Below are 22,442 nucleotides of genomic sequence, written 5' to 3' on the forward strand. Positions count from 1 at the left end.
TTTGGTTAACATTTCCATATTTATTGCACTTGCAATAAAGGTAAGAAACTATTCCCTTTATTGAACATAAGGCGTTATTGCTAAAATAAAGTTTTTACGAAGAACTCTGTTATACTGCTTCAGAAAAAAGGTATTCGAAACATCGATATTCTGACGTCACGTAAAAGGAAGTGATCGAAAAAAATAGAAGGTGATACATTAATCTGCAGATTTAAGTAAAGTTTGTTGTAAATACGTAAAAAATGTTTAATAATGTTTTTAAAAAAGAAGTTAAAAAAACAATATGTTATCACTTATTTAAAGACTTCTCTATTTGGAAGTAAATAAAACCTTTAGAAACTTTAACAACTTTAATTCAGAAAAAGAGTTTCAATTCTAAAAAATTAAATAATTTCATACTCACATTTTTTAGATAATTGTTAAAAACAGACAGCTTAAAATTTTGAGATATTTTAAAGTTTTATATATTGTGTTTTCTAGTGGATTTTGATGATCTTTTAAGAAATTTGTACCTAAATTATTTGACTTCTTAGTATCTCTTTCTAAATTAAAAATGAAAGTTTCCATCTGTCAATTATACGAGGGAACACAAAATGTTGTTATTGTGATGAATGTTTGAAACGCCCTGTGGCATATACTAAGGGCTGGCAAAGGTTAGTCTTGGGTCGAGATTTCCGTATGTAAGAAGAGCACAATGCGTTTATAATGTACCGAACAAAGAGAGAACAGTAAACACGTTGCCAAACATATGAAATAAACCGAGAAACTGTGCACATCGCTAAGAGACGTGGAAGGGGATATAGCAGATTTGTTGCAGTTGACCGGTCAACCCAATCAATACCTCTGTCGGTACTTAAAGCTCTAGGGAAAGGTGTACGTCATGCGTTCAGCTTCACGATAAGTGCAAGCTAGAAACACTTGCATTTTTGGTAAAAATAAGTGGAATTGAGTGGGTGTTCGATAGTGGTCGCGCTATTAGAACTCTGAATTCAAAAATCGATATCTCGAAATCTATTAGAAATAATAGATTGTAGTTTTTTCAAGAACTTTGTTAATATTTGTGCTGTATTTTCTTTGTAGACAGTATGAGAAAATCTTTATCAATAAAAAATTACACGATTGCTGAAAATTGCTATGCTCTAAAAGTAAATGGATGGATTGTTTACAATTTTTGAATAGAAAAAACAACCTTATCGAATTTTTCTTATGTAAACATATTGTAAAATATCCGATCTTGAAAATAAAAAAAAGTTTCAATATCTAAAGTGGTTCTTGAGTTATGGCCTGTTATGTGTTAAAAAGTTGAGTTTTTAAATTATCGCGATTACTGACGTTCTCGTTATAAAAAAAATGACACCCTAACGATATCCTTATAATTCCATTTCAGATGCTCAGAGACATGTCTAATGATTTTATCTAGTTATCTCTTGAAAAAAAGTATTTTAAAAATAAGCGGTTTGCGATTGTGATTTTACTTTACTTGATAGGGAAAGGCGTATCGGCAACGCCGCAACAGCATACCGTCGCGCGTCGCGTCGGTCGGTCGCATTTCTCTCACTCCGACTTAATAAGATTCCTATGCGATTTACTTCCACACATGTAAATGCCGACCCAAAAGTAACAGTTGCCAGCACGGTATTAAAAAAGCAAGGAATTTGAAGATAATTTTATCATTTCGGTGCATGTTTTCTCGATAGTTTGTTTTTTGGTATATTTCAATAGATTTTTTTTTAATATTCGCTTTTGAAGAAGACACTAATATTTTTCATGCTGGTGAGTGTATAACTAAATACTACATTTTTGACAACCTTGCTTTTGAACAATTAGTAGCATTTCTCTTATTTATCACGTGGATCAATATTATCAAGCAACAACTACGTCAAGTTCTGTGTTATAAATTACATCGGATCAGAAGACCAAGCAAATACACTCGCGTAAAATATTAACAAACAGCCATTTGTTATCTACATACTCCAGTCCAAATAACTTTCTGTGATAAATGGGAATGAAAACGACACAAGAAGGGAAGAAACAAGAAAACTAATGATATATTTCAATTGCATTTGGAAAACATTAATAATTTACTTTAGGAAGCAAAATGGAATCAAAGCCGAAGCGTTTTATTATTCTTGGAAGAGAGGGGTAATCATCTTTATACAGGGTCAGTCTTAAATAAGTGCAAATATTTATAGGGGTAGTATATTTCAACACTTGAAACACACAAACATTATAAGGTTTTTTTCGCAAAAAAATTGAGCATTTGGAATTTTTTGAAAAATAATTTGGATTTTTAGTTAAAAAAAACATAATTTCTTGATAATATGGCAACATAGGTAATAGATTAAATTTACAAGAAAGAAAATCCACAAAAGATCCAGTAGTTCTCAAAATTTAAGCAAATCATTTTTTTTGGGGAAATGTTTAAAGTAAAATAACTCCGTTATTTTGGACTTACTTGAAAAATGGTAAAGAGAAAATATCTTTCTTTTACCGAGATCTACCAGGTCCTGAAAATATTTGCACTTATTTAAGACTTACCTTGTATAAAATAATAATAATAGCTCCTGTATATAGCGTTTAACGCCTTGGGAGTAGCAAGGTACAGCTTGCCATGATAGAGCCGTTCGGTATACAAGCAAGGTAATGTGGCTAGCACCACGCTTCAACCGCCTATTATTACCTCAGGATTGTGAATCCCAAGTACTCATTTAAGGCTGAGTCGACCTAGGTACCCAAACTATTTTTATTTTTAATAAAAATAGTCGGCTAATGAAATGGCAGGTGGGGGATTCGAACCCACTACCTTCAGATTGGTAGACGAGAGCCTGTACCTCTACGCCACCCTGTATAAAATTATTATATTAAATGTGACAACCAAATACACATTTTTTATACCGAGACACAAAAAGTCATTTTTACTGGCAATAGAACATGCTATTTTCAACCCTTAGAAATAATTGTAATAATCTTTACCATGGAGGAAAATCACAAATAAAAACGGTCAACGGTCTCTCAGAGGAAATTTCTATCACTAAAGGGCTCCGACAGGGTTGCTGTATATCCCCAACACTATTTAAAATTTATATTGCCAAGGCCTTACATCTATGGAAAAGAAAATGTAACGGAATGGGTATAGAACTAAATGACATATGCCTATACACCTTGCAATTTGCAGACGACCAGGCCATAATTGCAAACGACAAAGATGACATGAAATATATGGTGCGGAAAATAATTGAAGAATATGCTAAATAGGGTCTCACAGTAAATACAGAAAAAACAAAATACCTTCCAATTGGAGTTAATACAGAAAATCTTATTTTAGACAATAATATGGAAATTAGGGCATGTGAAGATTACAGGTACCTGGGATCGATATTTACAGGAGATGGAACGGACGATAGAGAAATAAACAACAGAGTAATACAGGCACGAAGAGTTATCAGATGCATAAATGGCATTCTATGGAGCACTGAAATTACAAAAAACAGGAAATATAGTATATACGTTTAGACACTAGTTAAAAGCATATTACTCTATGGATGTGAATCATGGCGACTCACTGAAAGGAATAAAAGGAAATTAGAGACAACAGAAATGGACGCGATTAGAAGAGCAATGAGAATTTCATGGAGGGATCAGATCAGAAATGAAGACATTAGACAACAGATGGGAATAGAGGGAACAAAAAAAATGATATAGAACAAAAACAATTAATATGGTACGGCCACGTTCAGAGAATGCACAATGAAAGAATTCCAAAACAAGTCATTCATTGGATACCACCTGGTAAACGAAAGAGAGGACGTCCCAAGAAAACATGGATGGAAGGAATAAGAAGGTCGATGAGCGAGAAAAATCTGACCGAAGATCAATGGGAAAATCGCACAGGGTGGAAGTTAGGCATCGGACAACGTCGTAGGACGTTCTGACCCGAATTTATATATATAGAAATAATTGTTTAAACAATTATAGCGTTTTTTAAACAACTACCACTGCGAACGGCAGCTTTTCATCGGAGAGCAGTCGTGGATAAGGTATTTCACTGGAAATAAAACTAATTAATAACAATAAACAAAAAAAAATACAGATATTGGGCGCCAGGCATGTACAGAGAAAGAAAACACAGTTGCATATTACTTAAAACTAATGACTATATTTATTCATGATGGTCTTTGATGGTAAATAACATTGTAGAATTTTAATCATTATAGTGGTTAGTTTATGTCGAAAAAAGTTATGTAAAAAATAATATTAAATACATTCAATGAAACACTATGGAAAATACAATATAGATAGAGGTATAGAAAATATAAAAAAAGGTAGCATTACTTTAATTAATTTGCTAAATTTTATACGATATTAAATCTAAGATGTTGCAAGCCTAGATTCTAGAATCTGTTCGGTTATTCATCTTTAAAATCACGCAATAGATATATACAGAAAGTAATACTATAACAAGATATGTTCGTAATGAAACCTAAGAACTAAATCATATTTTAAATACTAAACAGACATAAGGAATTTAACCACTAAACGTAAAGTCTGTACGATATTATTTAAGACGTACTTTACTGTTTTAAGACTGAAAATGTAACACATAAAAACCAGAACTTAAATCTAAACTTAGCTGTTTGTTCTTAAAGTAATCTTGCTTCAACCAGTAACAGCGTGAGATGGGACTCGTATCTCTGTACTCTCTCTCGGCCAATGCAACAAAAGGGGCCAGGATGAGGACACCATGAACCAATACAGCCCTAACTATCGACTAGGCTTAAAAACAGGAACAAAGCAGCATGGGGCCTACGCCACATCCACGCTGGGGCACTCTGTACATAGGATAAACTATCTGTACAGTGGACACTCGTCCATCGGACACCTGTCCATAGGAAAACTATACATGGGAACACTACCCGTACCTTACATACTACTAGGACCTTGGATAATGCCCGTACCTTGGACATCCAACCATAAGATACAGTCCGTAACTTGGACCATAACCTTGGAATCAATACATATATATGGGACACCTGCCCATACTTTGGAGCAATGTTGACAGTGCCTCCACAGAGCAGTCAAACGATAACAGGGTTGTGGACTAGAGAACGTAAAAATTACGCCAAGCGCGTCAAATAAATTATCCAGCCTGAACGATAGGGAATCCGGTGATGATACGCCAGACATCATATATCATATACAAAGACACCTAACGAACTAAAAACGTTACACAATTTTAAATGTTACAAATAATATGAAATATTTTTAATAGTAATACCTTGTAAGTTATTATATATCGAGAAAATATGGTTATACTCGTTGAATTTGACACTATGTCAGTTTAATAATATATTTTCGTAGTTTGTGTTTAGGCGTAAAAGTGCTTTACTTTTATGCCTAGGCGTTAAAATGACTTTTTTTACGATCGTGCAAAAAGTAGCTATTTTTTACACTATCTACTGTATTAAAAGTCAATTTTTTTACCCTAGTGCAAAAAATACATTGACATTAATGACGAGTTAAACTATAAAAGAAAAATTTGTAAATTTTTGTAAAATTTTAATTTTTAAAAAATTTGTCAAATTTTAATTTTATAAAGAGAAAAAATTTGTAAATTTTTGTAAAAATGTGTAAAAATTGTCAAATCCTGGAAGGTAAACTAAGTACTAGTACTGGACACATCGCAGCAACATTCCGGAAAAGAGTTTTAAATGGAAGTAACAAGAACCCGAGACCTCAATCAATTACCTTAGTAAGTTGTTCAAACTGCGACATTAAAATTAAAATCAACTCAAAAAAAGCTATTAAAAAAATAAAAATAATATTTGTTTATAGTGTCATTTTTAGTGGTAATATTATTCTGCGAATTACTGAAAAAACATTTTAATAAACATTTAAATAAGAATTTCAACTCGATCGTACAAACATGTTGTGTGGAAAAGCATATTTGTTGTACTCAGCATGATTGACTTCATTTCGTGCTGCAAAACTCATGCGTCATGCAACAAATATAGTTACACAAATAACTATTTTATATCTCATAGTCAATCACGTCGCAAAAATTAACACTTGTGTGACGTTTGAAAAAAAAACGCAAATTATGGCAATACAGTGTTCAAATGCGGATTGTAAACATACCTAACCTGCTTGGATATCATTCTCACCTATTCCACTTTGCCTAATTTAATTGACTGTATAAACTGATACGAAATAAGAGAATTTCGTAGCACTATCTCTAAACCGGTACAAAGGATATTGGGGACCATTTGTACTTCCGGATTTATCTACATGTTCCTTTGTACTATAATATTCGTCCTCTGTAATAGAAGTCCTATTTGGTAAGGTTAACTAAACGGGTGTATTGTTGTCTCTGTGTTCCTAAATTAAAAAATGAAATAGCGACATATTTAATATAAGTTTCATTTTAATATTAATTTGATATTTATACAGGGTGTTTCAAAAAACATATGCCATCTCTCGTGGGCAGATTCCTCACGGAAAAATAAGATTTATGTTGTGCTTTTAGCGATTCGAATGAAATTTTGAGGGTAAAATTTACTATAAGTGCAACATATTTTAATGCTAAAAGTGTCGATATTTTCAACAGGGGCGTGGACGTTCTTGTACACACTTTTTTAGTATTAAAATATGTCGCACAAAACTTTTACTAAAAAATGTCTATACCTATGTGGCGGATTCATCTCTCCAAAAAATCCTATATGGGTATTTCGCCACTGCAAGAAAATCTACAAAATAAAATAGTTATTTTATGTAAACACTTCTGGCGGTAATACCAAACTGAAACTACTTGTCAGAAGTTAGGTTTAAAGATATACAAATTTGCCTAACGAACAAAAAAATGTTTAACGTTTCGGAAAGTTTATCTCTTTCTGTCGTCAGAAGCAAACAAACTACAAAGAGTAAAAAAAAACTATTTAAAATATTTAAATTCAACTATTCGAGAATACTTTAGTTTTTTAAAACAGATACGTCTACAAAAACCGTTGACGTTTTGTTAAAAATGAACAATTTTTAATTGTTGGAGAAAAACTTTTACTTTCAAAATTCTATTCGAAGCGCTAAGAACACTTGGAAAAAATTATAATAAATCGAAAAAATTAAGATTTCAACTCCGTGTAGGTAATTAGGAAACAAAGCAGAATCGGATTTTTATTGTTATAAAAAATAGGTCTTATCTTTATGCGAGGAATCTTCAAAAAAGTTGGCACATCTTTTTTGAAACACCTTGTATAATATAAAAAAAGATGATCATTTTTATTTTTATTTTACATTTCACAATAACTAATTAACATTTTAATTAGATACAACTCTTTTAACTAATTTTAATTGAATTTTCAATTAAATATTCAATTCATCTTAATAGTGGTTTTGTGTTATTATCATTACATTTTTTTTTAAATTTCATAGTTATTTAATTGTTATGATGGATGGGCGACTTCTATTGTAAAAGTTGTATGAAAAAAACTAAAGAGATTGTTTTTTTTTTCAATTTGGAAAAGGATAGGGAGCACACATAATTTAATTTAATACAAACGAAACGTTTGAAATTATTTATATTTATCCGGTATACACAAAATTCAGAAAAGTATTTAATTTTCATACACAGGAAAATATCAAAAATTAATTGTAAACGGAATTGTTATAAACATTGTTAAATTTTCAGATAGTATCAATTATTTACATAATATTTCTATACATGGATTACAATAATTCTATTATCGTAATGGAATATAAAGAGGATGATAAAATATTAAATTACCACATTAAATATACGTAATTGAATTGAACTTTGCCTAGGGTAGAGCAGGAATATTTTACAGGTTAATATTTTAAATCATTTTGAATTATCATAATTTATTGGGGAAGACTTTTTTAAATGATAATTACATTAAATTTTTATTTAAAATATTTATTTATATTTGTTTTTTTTTGTTATTTTTGTTGTTTCTTTTGCTAAGGCTAATCTGACTGGAACTTACATTTTGGATGCGATATCCATATATAAGTTAAATTTTTAAATTGAGTATTATTAGTGAGATACTTAAACCCATCTAATCTCTAGCTAACATCGCGAATGTACAGGGTGAGTTAACGATAGAGTAAAGTCTATTATCTCATTTGTTTCGAGGTTTACAAAAAATATTAAAAAGTTATAGGGAAGGTTAAGATACACATTTTAAAATTATTATAGAGTATACAGAGTGCTTCAAAAAAGTGTGGCGAATATAACATATGTTTTTTTTTTAATGCAACACCCTATTTTTTATTTTATTCTTAGATTCTGGGTAAAATTCCTTAACTTTTTTACATATTTTTTTCATTATGTGCCTAAAATGAGTAGCTTTTTATAATATTTAAATTTGTTTAAATAAATGTGAGATTGCAGTGTGGTAAAAAATTGCCAGTGAATGCCATTGTTTCTGAAGTTGGACAACTTAAATTTGGCAGGAGAATTTTATAGAGATATAGAAAAGACGTACGTAAAGATATTTCAGTTAGATGCTACAGGGTGTTCAAAATATATTTATGAATTCTCTCCTTAAACACTTAAATATTCTATATTCTATACTGGTAAGCCACAATATAGCTATCTACCTTGAAAATTAAATATTCCCCATAAATTTTTCCGCAAAAATTAAAAAATCGAATCAGATACTTTTTAATTAAGCTGCTTAAGGCACTTTATTAAAAGCTCTTTACAAGAAAATGTTAAAAAGAAAATGAGGACACTTCAATAATTACTTTTAATTTAAAATGTAATAGAAAAAGTTCAGGGTTAGAAAACTATTTTCCATAATCTGTAAGTAAACCAATTATTTTTTTTCGCTCTCTTCCAGTCCTTTTTCTTATTTACTCAATACTAGAATGAGGTGTTTCACAAAGTTGTAAAAAAAATTCTCAAGAATAACACTTCATGTAATCTAATGTAAATGAGCCTGATAAACTCAAAACACCCATCAGAATTGAGCTAGCATGTCTCATATTTTTTCTAACCTCAAAAAAAATTTTAAGAATCTCAAACAAAATCGGTATAGTTTTTTTGGGTCGCTGGTCATGAATATGACGTCTTATTGGCAGAATTCAAAACAGCGGATCCAATATGGCCAATGCAAATGTCAAAAAATGCACGGATTTTGACAAAAGCTTGTATATGGGAGTTTTTTGGGTTGTTGATCATGATCTGACGTCGGATTCGCAAAATTCAAAATAGCGGATCAAATATGGCCGACGCAAATTTAAAAAAATACGGATCCGACCAAAATCAGTATATGGGAGTTTTTTTGGATCGCTGAGCGCGAATCTGAAGTCAAATATGTCATTAGTCGCGAATCTGACCTCGGATTGGCAAAATTCAAGATGGCGGATCCCGTATGGCCGACCTCAAGAATAGCCTACCCTGGGGGCGCGAGACCGATTAGAATCGGATCCACACCGTTCTTTAGGGAACGATATATCATATGTATGGTATCATGTTCTTATACTTAAACCGTCCGGTTTTCTAAGTAGAGTAATTCTATTATTATAGTTTCATTTCAAGAATTTCGTTACCATGACATTTTAGAAATTTAGCACGTAAACTCTACTTGATACTTATAAATCATGGTACAAAGAAAACAAGATATGATCGATAGAGGCTCCAATTTCGTTCAGTTCGCGCATACCTCCTGTGACGTCACTAGGAAAATAAATAAAAAATAAAGAAAGTTGACAGGAGATCTGCATTTTTTGCATTTTTTAAGGTTAGAGTTAAGTATTGTTTATGTTTTCTGACTTTTTAGTTCGTTTAATTTAATAATTACTAAAACCAGCAGTTCCAAAAATTTATTTAAAAATAAAAGACAAAAATCCAAAATTAACATGGATTTGAACGATAATAGGTAAGAATAGGTACTAAATTTATTTCTATATTCGGTATAAAATTGTTTATTAGGTTTTTAGTTTGCGATGTTTGTGGTAAATAATTTTCATGTTCATCGTCTCTGAATTGACATGAGGATATCTATGGAAAAGTAACCAATCTGAAAATAAACCAATGATTTTCTTTTTGTATCATGAGGAATTGTTACATCATTTAAAAAATGTTGGGAAGTTGATTGTTTCCCATCGAAAAGCAGAAAATGCCAATGCATATGAATGTATATTATAATTTTAATAGAAGTAATTCCAAGAGTGAAGTTTATTATAATTAGTGGAAGTAATTTCAAGGGTGAAGTTTATTATAATTAGTGACCTGTGCTTCTTTTTATATGTAGATGTTTCAGGTTTTGAGAATAAATAAAATAAATCGGCTGAACGAAACCCAAAATTTGGAGGAAATATTTGCATACCCAGAATATGCCCATCAAGGATTGTAATTCAAATTTGCTTTAATGGTAGGCAATTATTCAATACAAATTAACTTTTTAAGTGACTGAAATATTAAATAGTTATAGTATTATTTACTATTAGTTTATATGATATATCACTGTAAAAATATATTACCTTTAGGTACAATTAGGGCCCGATACATTTCAAAAAGTAGAATATTATTTTATATTAAATGATGAAATTTTTTGACAATAAAGGCATATTTAATGAAATATGAAAAAATGAAAAAATATAATAATATACCGGGTGTTCCATTTAAAATAACAAAGATACTTTTAGTATGAAGCAACAACACTGTAATGCTGAAAATAATTTAGATAGACGGAACAGGTGCCTTTATGGCAAAATCCAAATTTTCAACAAAATCCTATCACAGGTTCTCCATAAACGTCTAACGTGCCATGGCCGTGAATCACCCTGTATAGTCTATTTGCAATGACGTAACAAATAAGCCAACAGTTTCTCGACTATAACGATATATACAAAGATATTTCATCATATTCTCAACAAGATTCATACGTATTTTCGACCCCATCTCCATAACTGGAATATTTGCACATTTGTTAAAGAGATCGTGTAACATGACAACAAAATATTACGATGTCTGTATCCCAAAGCTGAAATTGTTTCGCTTGTCTCGTCGGATATTCCTACACACATCACACATATCCCGGCATTTCTTTTTGCTCATTTTTTCTCCGTCGAAATGCATTTATTCCGTGTCAGTTTCATAAATATTGCTAATTTTTGTCCTGTCCGAAACCTTGAAGCGCTGAAAGCCGTTGAATTTTCGAGTGATGGTCTCTTTCTTTGACCTTTTTTAGTTCCTTTGTCAATTCGATGACGTATTGTTCTGACTCTGGTTTAATTTGCCGCCTATTGTCTTGCTCCGAAGGTGAATTTATGTGGTTGCAGCTTGCGCATACTTTTTAATTTGCAAATAATGTTCTTTTTACGCAACTTTTATAAAATTTCATTCTACAAAGACCTTTAAAAAATAAAAGCCTTGACAGTTTTTGAAGTGAAACGCGCGCGGGAGTAAAAATGCAATGCCTTGAATGACGGCGCGAGGTAGCGAGACAGCGAGAGAAAGAGTGATAGCGGCAGTGTTGCCACAGCTACCTCATTCAGGGTAAATGTACCCCTTTGTAAAACAATTTAACACCGCTATCTCGTGATAATCTACCCCGATGAAAAATAAGCTTGTGGCAACACTGAGTAACCAATGCGTGCTACCCATGATACAAAGAATACAAGGTATGATATTGCGCAGGTTGGTCACTACGTCACAGGTGATAAACGGCACCATTGGTCGGCAAGCTCTGCGCGCCAATTTCAAATTGTCAAACAGATTGTGTCATCTGTGAAATTTGATTGTGTCAAACATGTGTCAAAATGTGAAAATAATTTTTCAAATGTCAAGCTCGATGTCAAAACATAACTTTTGGGGTTATGTCCTAATTCTTCCCTATTTTAGGTCTTTTTTTTATTAGTGGCAATTGAACAATATGGATATTTTTTGTATGGCGTATGACGTCACAGATGGTATACGCAAACTTAACGAAATTGGAGCCGCTATCGATCATACCTTGTTTTCTTTTTACCATGCGTGCTACCGTATGGGTGCCAGCGGCGGCTAAGAAAATGACTATAATAAACTTGATACTGTACCGAGTACATGCGGAAATGTGTTGGTACACGGACGGATCCAAAAACGAAAAAGGATCTGGCGCAGGAATTTACTGCAGCAGTCCAAAGACTGATATCTACCACAGTCTTGCAAAACACACCACAATTTTCCAAACTGGGCTACTCATTATCTTAGGAGATAGGAACAAAGTGTCGCTAATATGGATACCGGGATATGTCGGCCTAGAGGGAAATGAACTTGCTGATTCCCTCGCCAAAATTGGTGCAGGCTCGCCATTCGTGGGCCCAGAACCGACACTTAGCGTTCCAACAAATCTCGCGAAGAGACAGGCTCTGTGAATGGAGGGTTGCGACCTTCCGGGATTGGAATGACAGTCCTGGAATGGAACGTGCCAAGAAAATCCTAGGAGGGCCATCCAAACATAGAACAGGAGAACTCCTAAAGGCCGGTAGGAATGGAGCGCGTACACTCACTGCAGTGTACACGGGCCACTGCCGGCTGAGATATCACCTACAGAGGATGGGACTGGTGGAAGACGCCGAATGCCGACTCTGTATGGAAGATGTCGAAACAATGAAGCACATTATGTGTTCCTGCCCCGCTGGGGGCAGGACCAGGTTTGAGATATTTGGCAAACCCATGCTAGACCTATCAGACCTAGGAGACATATCACCTTCGGACATAACGGCCTATGTTAAAAGGCTGGGTCTTGAGGGTGAACTTTAGCGCTCTTTGTATATTAGAGCTTGTAGAAACTGAGCCACAATAGGTCCTCGCGGCCGCAGTGGTAGTAAAAGTGGCCGCGTACTTAGTCAATACAATACAATACTGTAGCAACTGTTTGTAGCTTCTGAATAACGGTCTAGGTAAAAGTCTAGGTAAGCTTATTTGCCAGCTCAGAATTAGAATTTAGAGTTAGTAACTCGCATTTTCATTGGAGGACACTGTCATATTTATTTCAAACCAATAATCAATGAGAATATTAAATATTCTCATATATAAATTTTGTATAATTTAATAAAATTACTGTAAATTACTATAAATAATGAATTGTTTGCAATTGAACTGTAATTTCTGTATTATTAATCTGGAAAATGATGGAGAAAAACAATTGTCATTGATTAAAATTTTATTTTAATATGAAACTTTTGTTAACAATATTCTGAGAAGTCGAATAATGAATTAATTAATGACAAGACCAGTGACATCTGTCTAAAAAAGACAGCGATTTAGAGTGACAATTTGGTTGTGTAGCAACCATAAATTAAATGTGCTAGTACAATTTAAACTTAAAAAATGTCTATATCTCTGTGGCGGGTTCATCTTTTCAAATAAGTTCAATGGGTATTTTGCCACTGTAAGAAAATCTAGAAAATAAAATGGTTATATTTTGTAAACATTGCTGCGTTAATCCAATGGAGACAGCATTGATATACCAATAAACAAAATTGCCCAACAGACAAAATAATGCTTAACGTTTTGGGTAGTATATCTCTTTTCGTCGTCGGAAACAGAAAAATACAAATAACAAAGACAAAAACCATTTAAAATATCTAAATACATCTATTCCGGAACACTTTTAGTTTTTTAATCTATAAAAACCGTTGACGTTTGGTTAAAATTACATTATATCAAGTTTAATTTCAAAATTAACAATTAGTACTTGATAAAAATTATTAATTAATTAATTATTGGATTGGTTTGGTGCAAAAAACTCCAAACTTTCTGTATGATTATTTTTTAATTTGTTTTTAATTTTAACATTTGTTATGTTTATTTATGTTATGTTTATTTATGTTATGTTCATTAATATCAACGAAGCGATTGCCATAAATTGCCATAACTAAACTCTACAGATGCCTGAGCAACACATTCATTTTTATTAGCCTCGTACCTGAGTGTTTTATAGCTTCAATAACTGCACTATTAAAAACTAAAATACTTAAATATTACAACAAAGCCACGATGTTAATATTATTTCAATGCAATAAACATCGGAACTGCGTGACATACAGATCGAAAACTTGTGATTTCTTCCGTATCGAGCGCTGCGGTCGGATTTTTTAAAATCAACTTAAATACACTAAGCTTATAAATATTATAATACTAATAAACATATTGAAATGGACGTAACAAAAATTGTTTTGCAAATACCACACGTTGCTTATTTTCTCGCATTTCTATAGAAATAGAAACATAGGAAACATCTAACAAACAATAAATCAAAATATATAGTGCACTTTAATGATATTTTGTAAATTAGTTTTCGACATTGCATTGCTTGATTTATTATCCAATCGAAATATACAATGCCAGTGTTCACATAAAAATAGATTCAATTTCGTATAGATAAGCGTTTTGTAACGAATATCAGTTGGTTTAAGTTCAGAAAATGAATTCAGAACATTTCAAGCAAACCGTGCAGTTTCATTTATCTGCAAGGTTTCTTTACTATTACCTATATCCACGATAAAATATACATATTTCCAATATGCATTGAATTGAATGTATATTTATATTTTAAACGATATTGTAGCATATATTTAAAATATAAAAATGAAGAGAATTATCAAATTATTAAAGAACATTTTATAATTATTTTAGCATAATTTTATAGATATATCACATATATAAAATGATTATTCTTTGAAAAGTATAACAAAATGTGGTACTGTAAATAGCATAGCAAGAGAAATTGGAATATTTGGGTCATTCTGAAATATATTTGCTTTTTCAATTATAATATATTTAATTTTATATATTTAATTTCAATAAAATTTTACGATGGTTATTGAAGTTAATATGGTTGGTAATATATGGTTTCACCTTTTATTTTCTTCTGTTATTGTCGTAGCTATTATCTGACAAACGAATCTAAAACAGCGGAAGGAATTCGGGCAAAAAAAGTCGATGTTTTCATTTTGTTTGGTTTGGACGTTTAATTATAGAAAAGCTATATATAGGTTTAATTATAGAAAAGCTATATATAGCTATATATATATAGGTTGTCACGTTTAATTATAGAAAAGCAAAGTTGCTCGATATTACCTATAAATTGAATAAATTTTAGTTCATTTCAGCATACATAATTATATATGCTAATATGTTGACGTAGTTCTTATTGTAATAATGTATATTTATCTAATTAACAGTTTTCGTTCATTCTGCCTATTATAAAAGGTAAAGTATTTCCTTAAGATAATGTCCGCTTAGGGTAAGCTGGCAACGCTGACAAAATTCATAATGGCATCCCGGATTTAACCAGTCTGATTGGTCGAGATTCTCGCACGTCTTGCCGCCATTACCCCCAACTTTATGCCCCTCTCTAGGAATAGTAGAAACAGTCACTACTATTGAAAAATCCAGTGGCGGGGTTATTGTATTGTGTTTTATATCTTTGTAAAATTAGGACACGAAGAATTAGTACACGCGTTTCAACAAATATTACTATATTTAGCAAATGACTAAACAAAATGTAGGTACATTTAAAGTAAAATAATATTATAAACTTTACTGGAAAATATTATAAAAATTCCTGATATATTTTTATGAAACACCGCACGCTCGTGGATATTTTATGAATGAAATCGGTCATGATTTTAGAAAATTGCGAGCCCCTCACCGTTGCCCCGTTGTTTCAGATCCGTTTGTCAGACTGTATTAAGAGTTCTTCTGTTTGTTGTCTTATGAAAATCTTTATGAGGAAAGTCTTTAAAAGACTTTCTCTAATATTCTTGAATAATAAAATACCCGTCTTTTTATACATGGTGTCCCAGAAATAAGTGCAAGTAGGTATTTTAACTGGTAGTATAGTTCAACCCCAGAAATACGCCTATGAGTTTTTTTTTCGCGGAAATTTTTTCTTTGAAAATTCGAAATTTTTTGAAAAATTTTTTGGATTTTTTTTAGTTTTTAGTTAAAAAACGTTATTTCTTGATAATATGGCAACATAGGTATTAGATTAAATTTACAAATTTTGGAAATTTTTTTTTTGGAAATTTTCAAAGTAAAATAACTCCGTTATTTTGGACTTATTTGAAAAACGATAAAGAGAAAATATGTTTCTTTTAATGAGATCTACCAGACCTTAAAATACTTGCACTTATTTCTGGGACACCCTGTATATCTGTTTATATCATCAATAAAATTCACGTATGTTTGAACAATAATAACCACTTATGTGACGATAGTTCCATATATAAATGGATTGGATTTATTATTTATCGAATATGGTAGTAATATGGGAAATTTGCGAAATATTTTTGTAGATTTACTTTTATGATAGATTTGCACGATACCGCTGCATCATAAACCAAGCTTTATGCATAACATTTCAGTATATGATCGGCATTTTATTATACATAAAATTTAAGTATTTAAAATTTTGTATTTTTGTGAAAACATTTCCAAAGCATCTGTTTACGTAAAATTTAACGGTTTAAGTATATATTTTTTTAAAATAAATAATTTAAGAATTATCAACAGAAAATTTGATTTTTTATATTGGACACCCTGTATGTTTTTAATTCATTGAAAATAATTTAAAATTACCTTTCCAAAAATATAGCATACCTGATATTTTGCTCGATTCCTCTTCGAGATATAGAGTTTTTAAAAATTCGGCCACTTTGAATAAGTAGGCTTTTAACGGCGCCATGCAAAAAAATTCTACCTGTGAGGAGCAATTAAAACGAAAATAATATTTGCAATAAGAGATTCTGAATTCTATAACAATTTATACTATATTTAACAACATCAACACATTTAAACTATATTTAATAACAATAAAAATTAATAGGACACCAAGACATGAGATTTTGCTACAGGTGTTCGACATGTCGGCCGCCTTCTGTAAAGGACAGACGGGACCATTTTTGAACATTTCACCCGGAATTCATTAACTCAGTGTCGGTAAAAGATATCCTCGCATAACCGCTAAGTACTTCTAATTCTTGTCTAGATTATAATGAGCAATTTAGAAATAAGCACCTTTATTCTTCCGCAAAGATAAAAATCCATAGGCGCTAAATCCGGCGACCTCGGCGGCCAACGACTGGAATCTTGTTAGCTATTCAATTATTTTCGAAATTGGCTGCAAAAATTTGCTGATAACTTCAGAGTTCTGAGGCGGTACCTCGTCATGCTGAAAAATATGTTTTTGAGTTCCATTAGGGGCAGATCATCAATAAGGGATCCAAAGAAAAATGAAGTGTGCTATATTTTTGGAAATGTAATTTTAAGTTCTTTTCACTTAATTAAAATTATACAGGGTGTCCCAAATAAAAATAATTTTTTCTATTGATAACTCTTAAATTATTATTTTTTTACTTAAACCCTTAAATTCTACGTAAAAAGGTGTTTCGGAAATGTTTTCACAAAATTACAAAATTTTCCATAGCAAAAAAGTTACAGCGATTTATTAAAGATGCACATTTTTGAAAAACACCCCGTAACTCCGAAATGGTAACGGTTTCACCATCATGTTTTTGGTAAAAATTGAGCTCCAGACACCAATATTAGTTTTTGTCTCTTTCCTATAGAAAAGGGTGTTTCCTTTTAAAAGCTAATCTCGTCGAAGTTGACCCACCTTGACTCACCTTGTACATTACTTTAGTTTTTGCTAAATTCATTTTGAGACCTACTTCATACTGGTTTTATTTAATCGTTAATTTGTTAATTTGTGTTTGTAGTTCTTGTGTGTTTGTAGAACTATTAGCCATTAGGACTATGTCATCAGCAAATCTTAGATGGTTAAGATATTAATTTCATAAAAAATGAATAGATGTCAGCTAAAGATAAAGATTATGAGAATAGCCAATAACATCATTGTTAATTTATTTTATTTTCTACTTGAGTTCTAAAAAATTTATCTGCAGTCTTCTCATCTTTCAATTTTTCTTAATTTTTTAAATATTCTGTGGGGATACTTGCTAGAATTCAGTTCAGTGATGCATGCTGGCAAGAAATGCTGTCTCAGAAACAGTATTGTACTTGGTTTATTGAACTTACTGTTCAGTTGTTGTCACTTCCTGTTTCATCGGAAATGACAACTTTTGATTTTTAGATGGCACCCTCGGTATTTTTGACTTTATTCGATAGAAAATGACATTCTGAATAGAATGACATATCATATGTCAAGTTTTGACATTCTCGCTTAATAAAAAATCGTATTTTAAATTTCTATCTAGACTGCGATGGCTGTGTTTTAGCTGCCATGGTTGTGTTAAAAACACTAATTTTTAATCACGGTACCTTGGAAAAATAGATTTGATCGTCTAATGTTTTTAGTGTCTTTTCCTGGCCGGTTAAAAGATGCCCAAATCGTATTTTTAATCATATCTCAATTTTTTCAAATGGAACAAAGGTGGCTTATTAGCATATTTGGAAAAAGCATTTTTTACGAATAATTTGATATCACACACTTGGTATATATTTCGAGTTAAATTTTCGTTATGAACCGCATGTTATAATTTCAGATTAACCAAATGCGACAATGTCTAAAGTTGATATGTGATATATCAATCTATTCAGAGTGTCATTTTCAATCAAATAGATTGGCATTGTAGATTGAAATTAAAAATACAATTTTTTAAACGAAAATATCAAAAGTTGACATAATATGACATGTCATTCTATTCAGAGTGCCTTTTTTATCGAATAAAATAGAAATATACCGAGGGTGCCATTTAAAATCAAAAGTTGTAGTCATTTCCGGTGAAGCAAGAAGTGACCGAAAACAATTGAATACGAATTGAATATAATTTTTTTAACTGAAAAAAATAAATAAAAAAGTTATAGGGGTGAGCCACTTTTGAGACGCACCCGGTATATGTGATAAATGAAAAATTAAAATTAATATTATATTGATATTTGTTTAATACAAAATGGAAGATTCATGTTTTGATGCCGTGTTTAACTCTATTTGTTTCTTCTATTACTCTACTTATTTCTTCATGGATTATTCTATAATTTTATTAATCTAATAGGGGTAGTAATAAATTTTTAAGTTAATAACCAAATATATTAAAATTCCAGTCAACTAATAAGGGCAAATATTTAGCAGGTATAGTGTAAATTATTCCCGCGCAAGAATGTCTGTGTAGTGCCACGAGGCGATAAAATATCCGTCCGTATAATCATCACCGTCAGTGCATCTGAAACTCGTCGCGTCGGTGGAATGATCCGCAGCGAATATTTGAAATTTTATCCTTTTAACCGCAACTGCCGATAGATTTTCCGACGTTAATCTTTTATGACGGTGCACGGTACACACGAGCTAAGCTTTATGCATAATATTCCTGTACACGATCGACATTTCCTTCTTATTAAAACTGCAACATATGCACATAAAGCTTTTGAACGGAGATTATCGTCTTTTGACGGTTGAGAAGAAACTAATTTTAATAAATAGTATACTCTTTAAGGAGCTGTACGAACTTCAAACGTACTAATAACTAAAAAGAGTTTAAAAGAGACGCATCTGTTCCAAAAATACTTTTAAAATGTTCTCGTTGATATCAATTTTTGGCTTTTGATAATGTGACATATACCGGGTGCCCAGGCGAATGGCGGACGCCCCCGCGGGTACCGCGTGGCGGGGGGGCCCCCGGTAAATTTGGGACCCCCGCCTTCTCATCCTTCAAAAATAATTATCAAACAAACCGAAAACTGAAATTACATTTAGGCACACCATCCTTTTTTCAACAATAATTAGGCTGATATAAAACAATTATTTTACACTGCATTATTCTCTACAGGTATAATAATAATTATTATTGTACAGGTTAATTTGGAATTTGGTTTAGATGTAAATATGTTCAGGCGATACAACACACGGCGATTATCATGTTTTCACGGCGTTTTTGATTAAAAGTATCATATCGGTAGACTTTTTCCATAAGCACACTTATTTTAAATTACTCTGTGAGCAATATTAGCGAGATAAGAATTTTTTTTGACACGGTTTATAGTCTCTATATACTTTTCAGTGAAAGTCTACCCCGTTGGCAAAGTCTAAACTGCGAAATAAAAAATAGTAAAACTCTTGGTTTAACTTTAATAAAAATATGTCCAACTAGATGGTCGTCAAGAGCCGAAAGCATATCTCGATAAAAACTAATTTTTTGTCCTTCGTCAAGTGTCTATCGAATTTAACATTAATACTGAAAAAACGTACTGATAGAGATGAGGCCAAGATGTTACAAGACAAAATAGAAAATTTCGAATTTATTTTCTTACTAAATTTCCTAGTTGAGTATTTCGAATTTATTTTCTTACTAAATTTCCAAGGTACAATATTGAAAAATACTAACTTGCTTTCAAAATGCTTACAAAAAAATGATATTGACATAGGGCTGGCCACAGATCTAATCAGGAGTTTTTGTTAAAATATAAAATCTTAGGGACAATTTTGAAAGTGTGTATGAGCTATCAATTTCAATTGCGAAATCTTGGAATATTGAACCTCAGTTCACAGTATCAGAGAGTTTTCTGATTTTATTTTTGAAAAAACAGTCAGTTTACAGTCTTAGCGAGTAATAACTCTGAAGTAAAATTTACTAGATGACCAATATCTCACGCCAAACTTAACATCAGTATGTTATTGCTGAGTATATTAAAAACAAATCCTCTTTATTTAAGTACATTTATAATACAGGGTCGCTGGTATGTATTTATCGCTGGTATGTATACAGTCCGACCCTGTATTTATAATACAGGGTCGAACGGTCGATTATTAAGTAAAATATACAAGGTACCGCCAAAAATTAAATATAAAAGTTATAGGGTTTTTAAATGTCTATTGGCGAGTAATACATTCAAGTATAATTAATTTGTGGCACATTATTTTTTTTAAATGCAACCCCTAGTATATTATTTCCTATTTCAATTCTTTCTTCAATTTTAAGCAATAATCGAAATACACATAAATACCTAGTATCTAAATTCAACCATTTCCGAATCATGAAGCTTTGATTTTGAAATATTAACGAACATTTTGTAATTTCCAGACTTGATTTAATCTCAGTTTATACATCTATAAATGTTCACTTGAGAACTAATGTCAAATAATATTAAGTATCATAGTTTCCGCAAAATAGCTTCGTTAAATGAAACCGAACACATCGACAATAATTAAATCGAGTTGTTTAAGTGATATTTTAAAAGTTAATAACTCGAAAACGGTCAGTTTGAGGTACATTGTGTGTATCCCAATGTTGCTTAGAATTGAAAGAGGAATTGAAATATGCAATAATATTCAGGGGGTTCCATTTAAAAAATCAAATTTTTATGTGCCACTACTTTATGACCGACCCTGTATACTTAAATGTATTACTCGCCAAGAGACATTTAAAAATCTTATAACTTTTATATTTAACTTTTTGATAATTGACCGTTCCCATACATGTCAGCGACCCTGTATATTAAAAATGTCTAAGATCTAAATTTATTTTTATTTGTTTCAGGTTCTGAAAGCCAACAGAGAACGCCAAAGACTCTCTCGGTTACAACAACGGGAAATCGGTCTGGCAACCATGCTAATGTGCGTAGTCGCCGTATTTTTCGTGTGCAACCTGCTGCCCATGGTGATCAACATCGTGGAAACGTTTAACCTGCCCACCGAGGATATCTTTAACGTCAACATGATGATCAACCTGAGCAATCTGCTTGTGACGATAAACAGTAGCGTGAACTTTGTAATCTATGTGATATTCGGCGAAAAGTTTCAGAGATTGTTTCTGGTGTTGTTCTGTCACAATTCGTTGTTTTTTCCGGGGCGCGACTCACCAGATGGCGTCACGCACGAAGACAGTTTTGTCTCCAACGGGGATAGAAGCTTTAGGTGAGTTTTAATTTAATAAAGCATCATCTAAAATACTATCAGATTGAAGAAATTAGAAGATGCACAATCTTATGGGTGATTTCGTGGCACAAAACGTGTCCGAGATGTAGATGGCATTACCGTCAGCCTGTCCGAGATTTAGTTTAGTTCTGCGCCCCTGCGCGCTGATAGTCGTTTACAGCGCAGCGGATAAAAAATACTGTACCGTAATCTTACTTTCAGTCGGCAGAGTGGGTGGTTGTCGGAGACAGTGTTGCCGGAACTACGGATTAATCGGTAGATTTACGGATTTTGGGTACAGTACGTTAATAATACGGATTTTCTATCATTAAATAATTTAATATAATTTCATATGATTAAACAAAGAACGACGTCAGAGTTAGCTTGGAAATGAAGCTCACTGTTATTTCATATGTAAAATATTATGGAAATATCAATAGTCGTAATTTCCAAGCCAACTAAACGACTTTTTTTCGATCATACGACATTATTCAGTATGAAAGAATTTTTATTTTTGTTGTTTATTTAAAACGAATACATTTTCAATACATAAACGGGGATTTT

The 22,442-nt window shown here is 31.9% G+C and overlaps 1 protein-coding gene across 1 annotated transcript in view; it reads left to right on the forward strand.

Moving 5' to 3' along the window:
* LOC115888229 (FMRFamide receptor) overlaps positions 1-22,442 on the forward strand; it is a 336,884-nt gene that overhangs the window by 273,375 nt on the left and 41,067 nt on the right. Inside the window, exon 5 of the mRNA XM_030907887.1 lies at positions 21,502-21,878. Within this exon, the coding sequence (XP_030763747.1) occupies positions 21,502-21,878 (377 nt within the window). The remainder of the gene's footprint in view (positions 1-21,501; positions 21,879-22,442) is intronic.

This window comes from Sitophilus oryzae, unplaced genomic scaffold (genome assembly GCF_002938485.1).
Source record: "Sitophilus oryzae breed Bouriz unplaced genomic scaffold, Soryzae_2.0 scaffold_690_pilon_pilon, whole genome shotgun sequence".
Classification (NCBI taxonomy): domain Eukaryota; kingdom Metazoa; phylum Arthropoda; class Insecta; order Coleoptera; family Curculionidae; genus Sitophilus; species Sitophilus oryzae.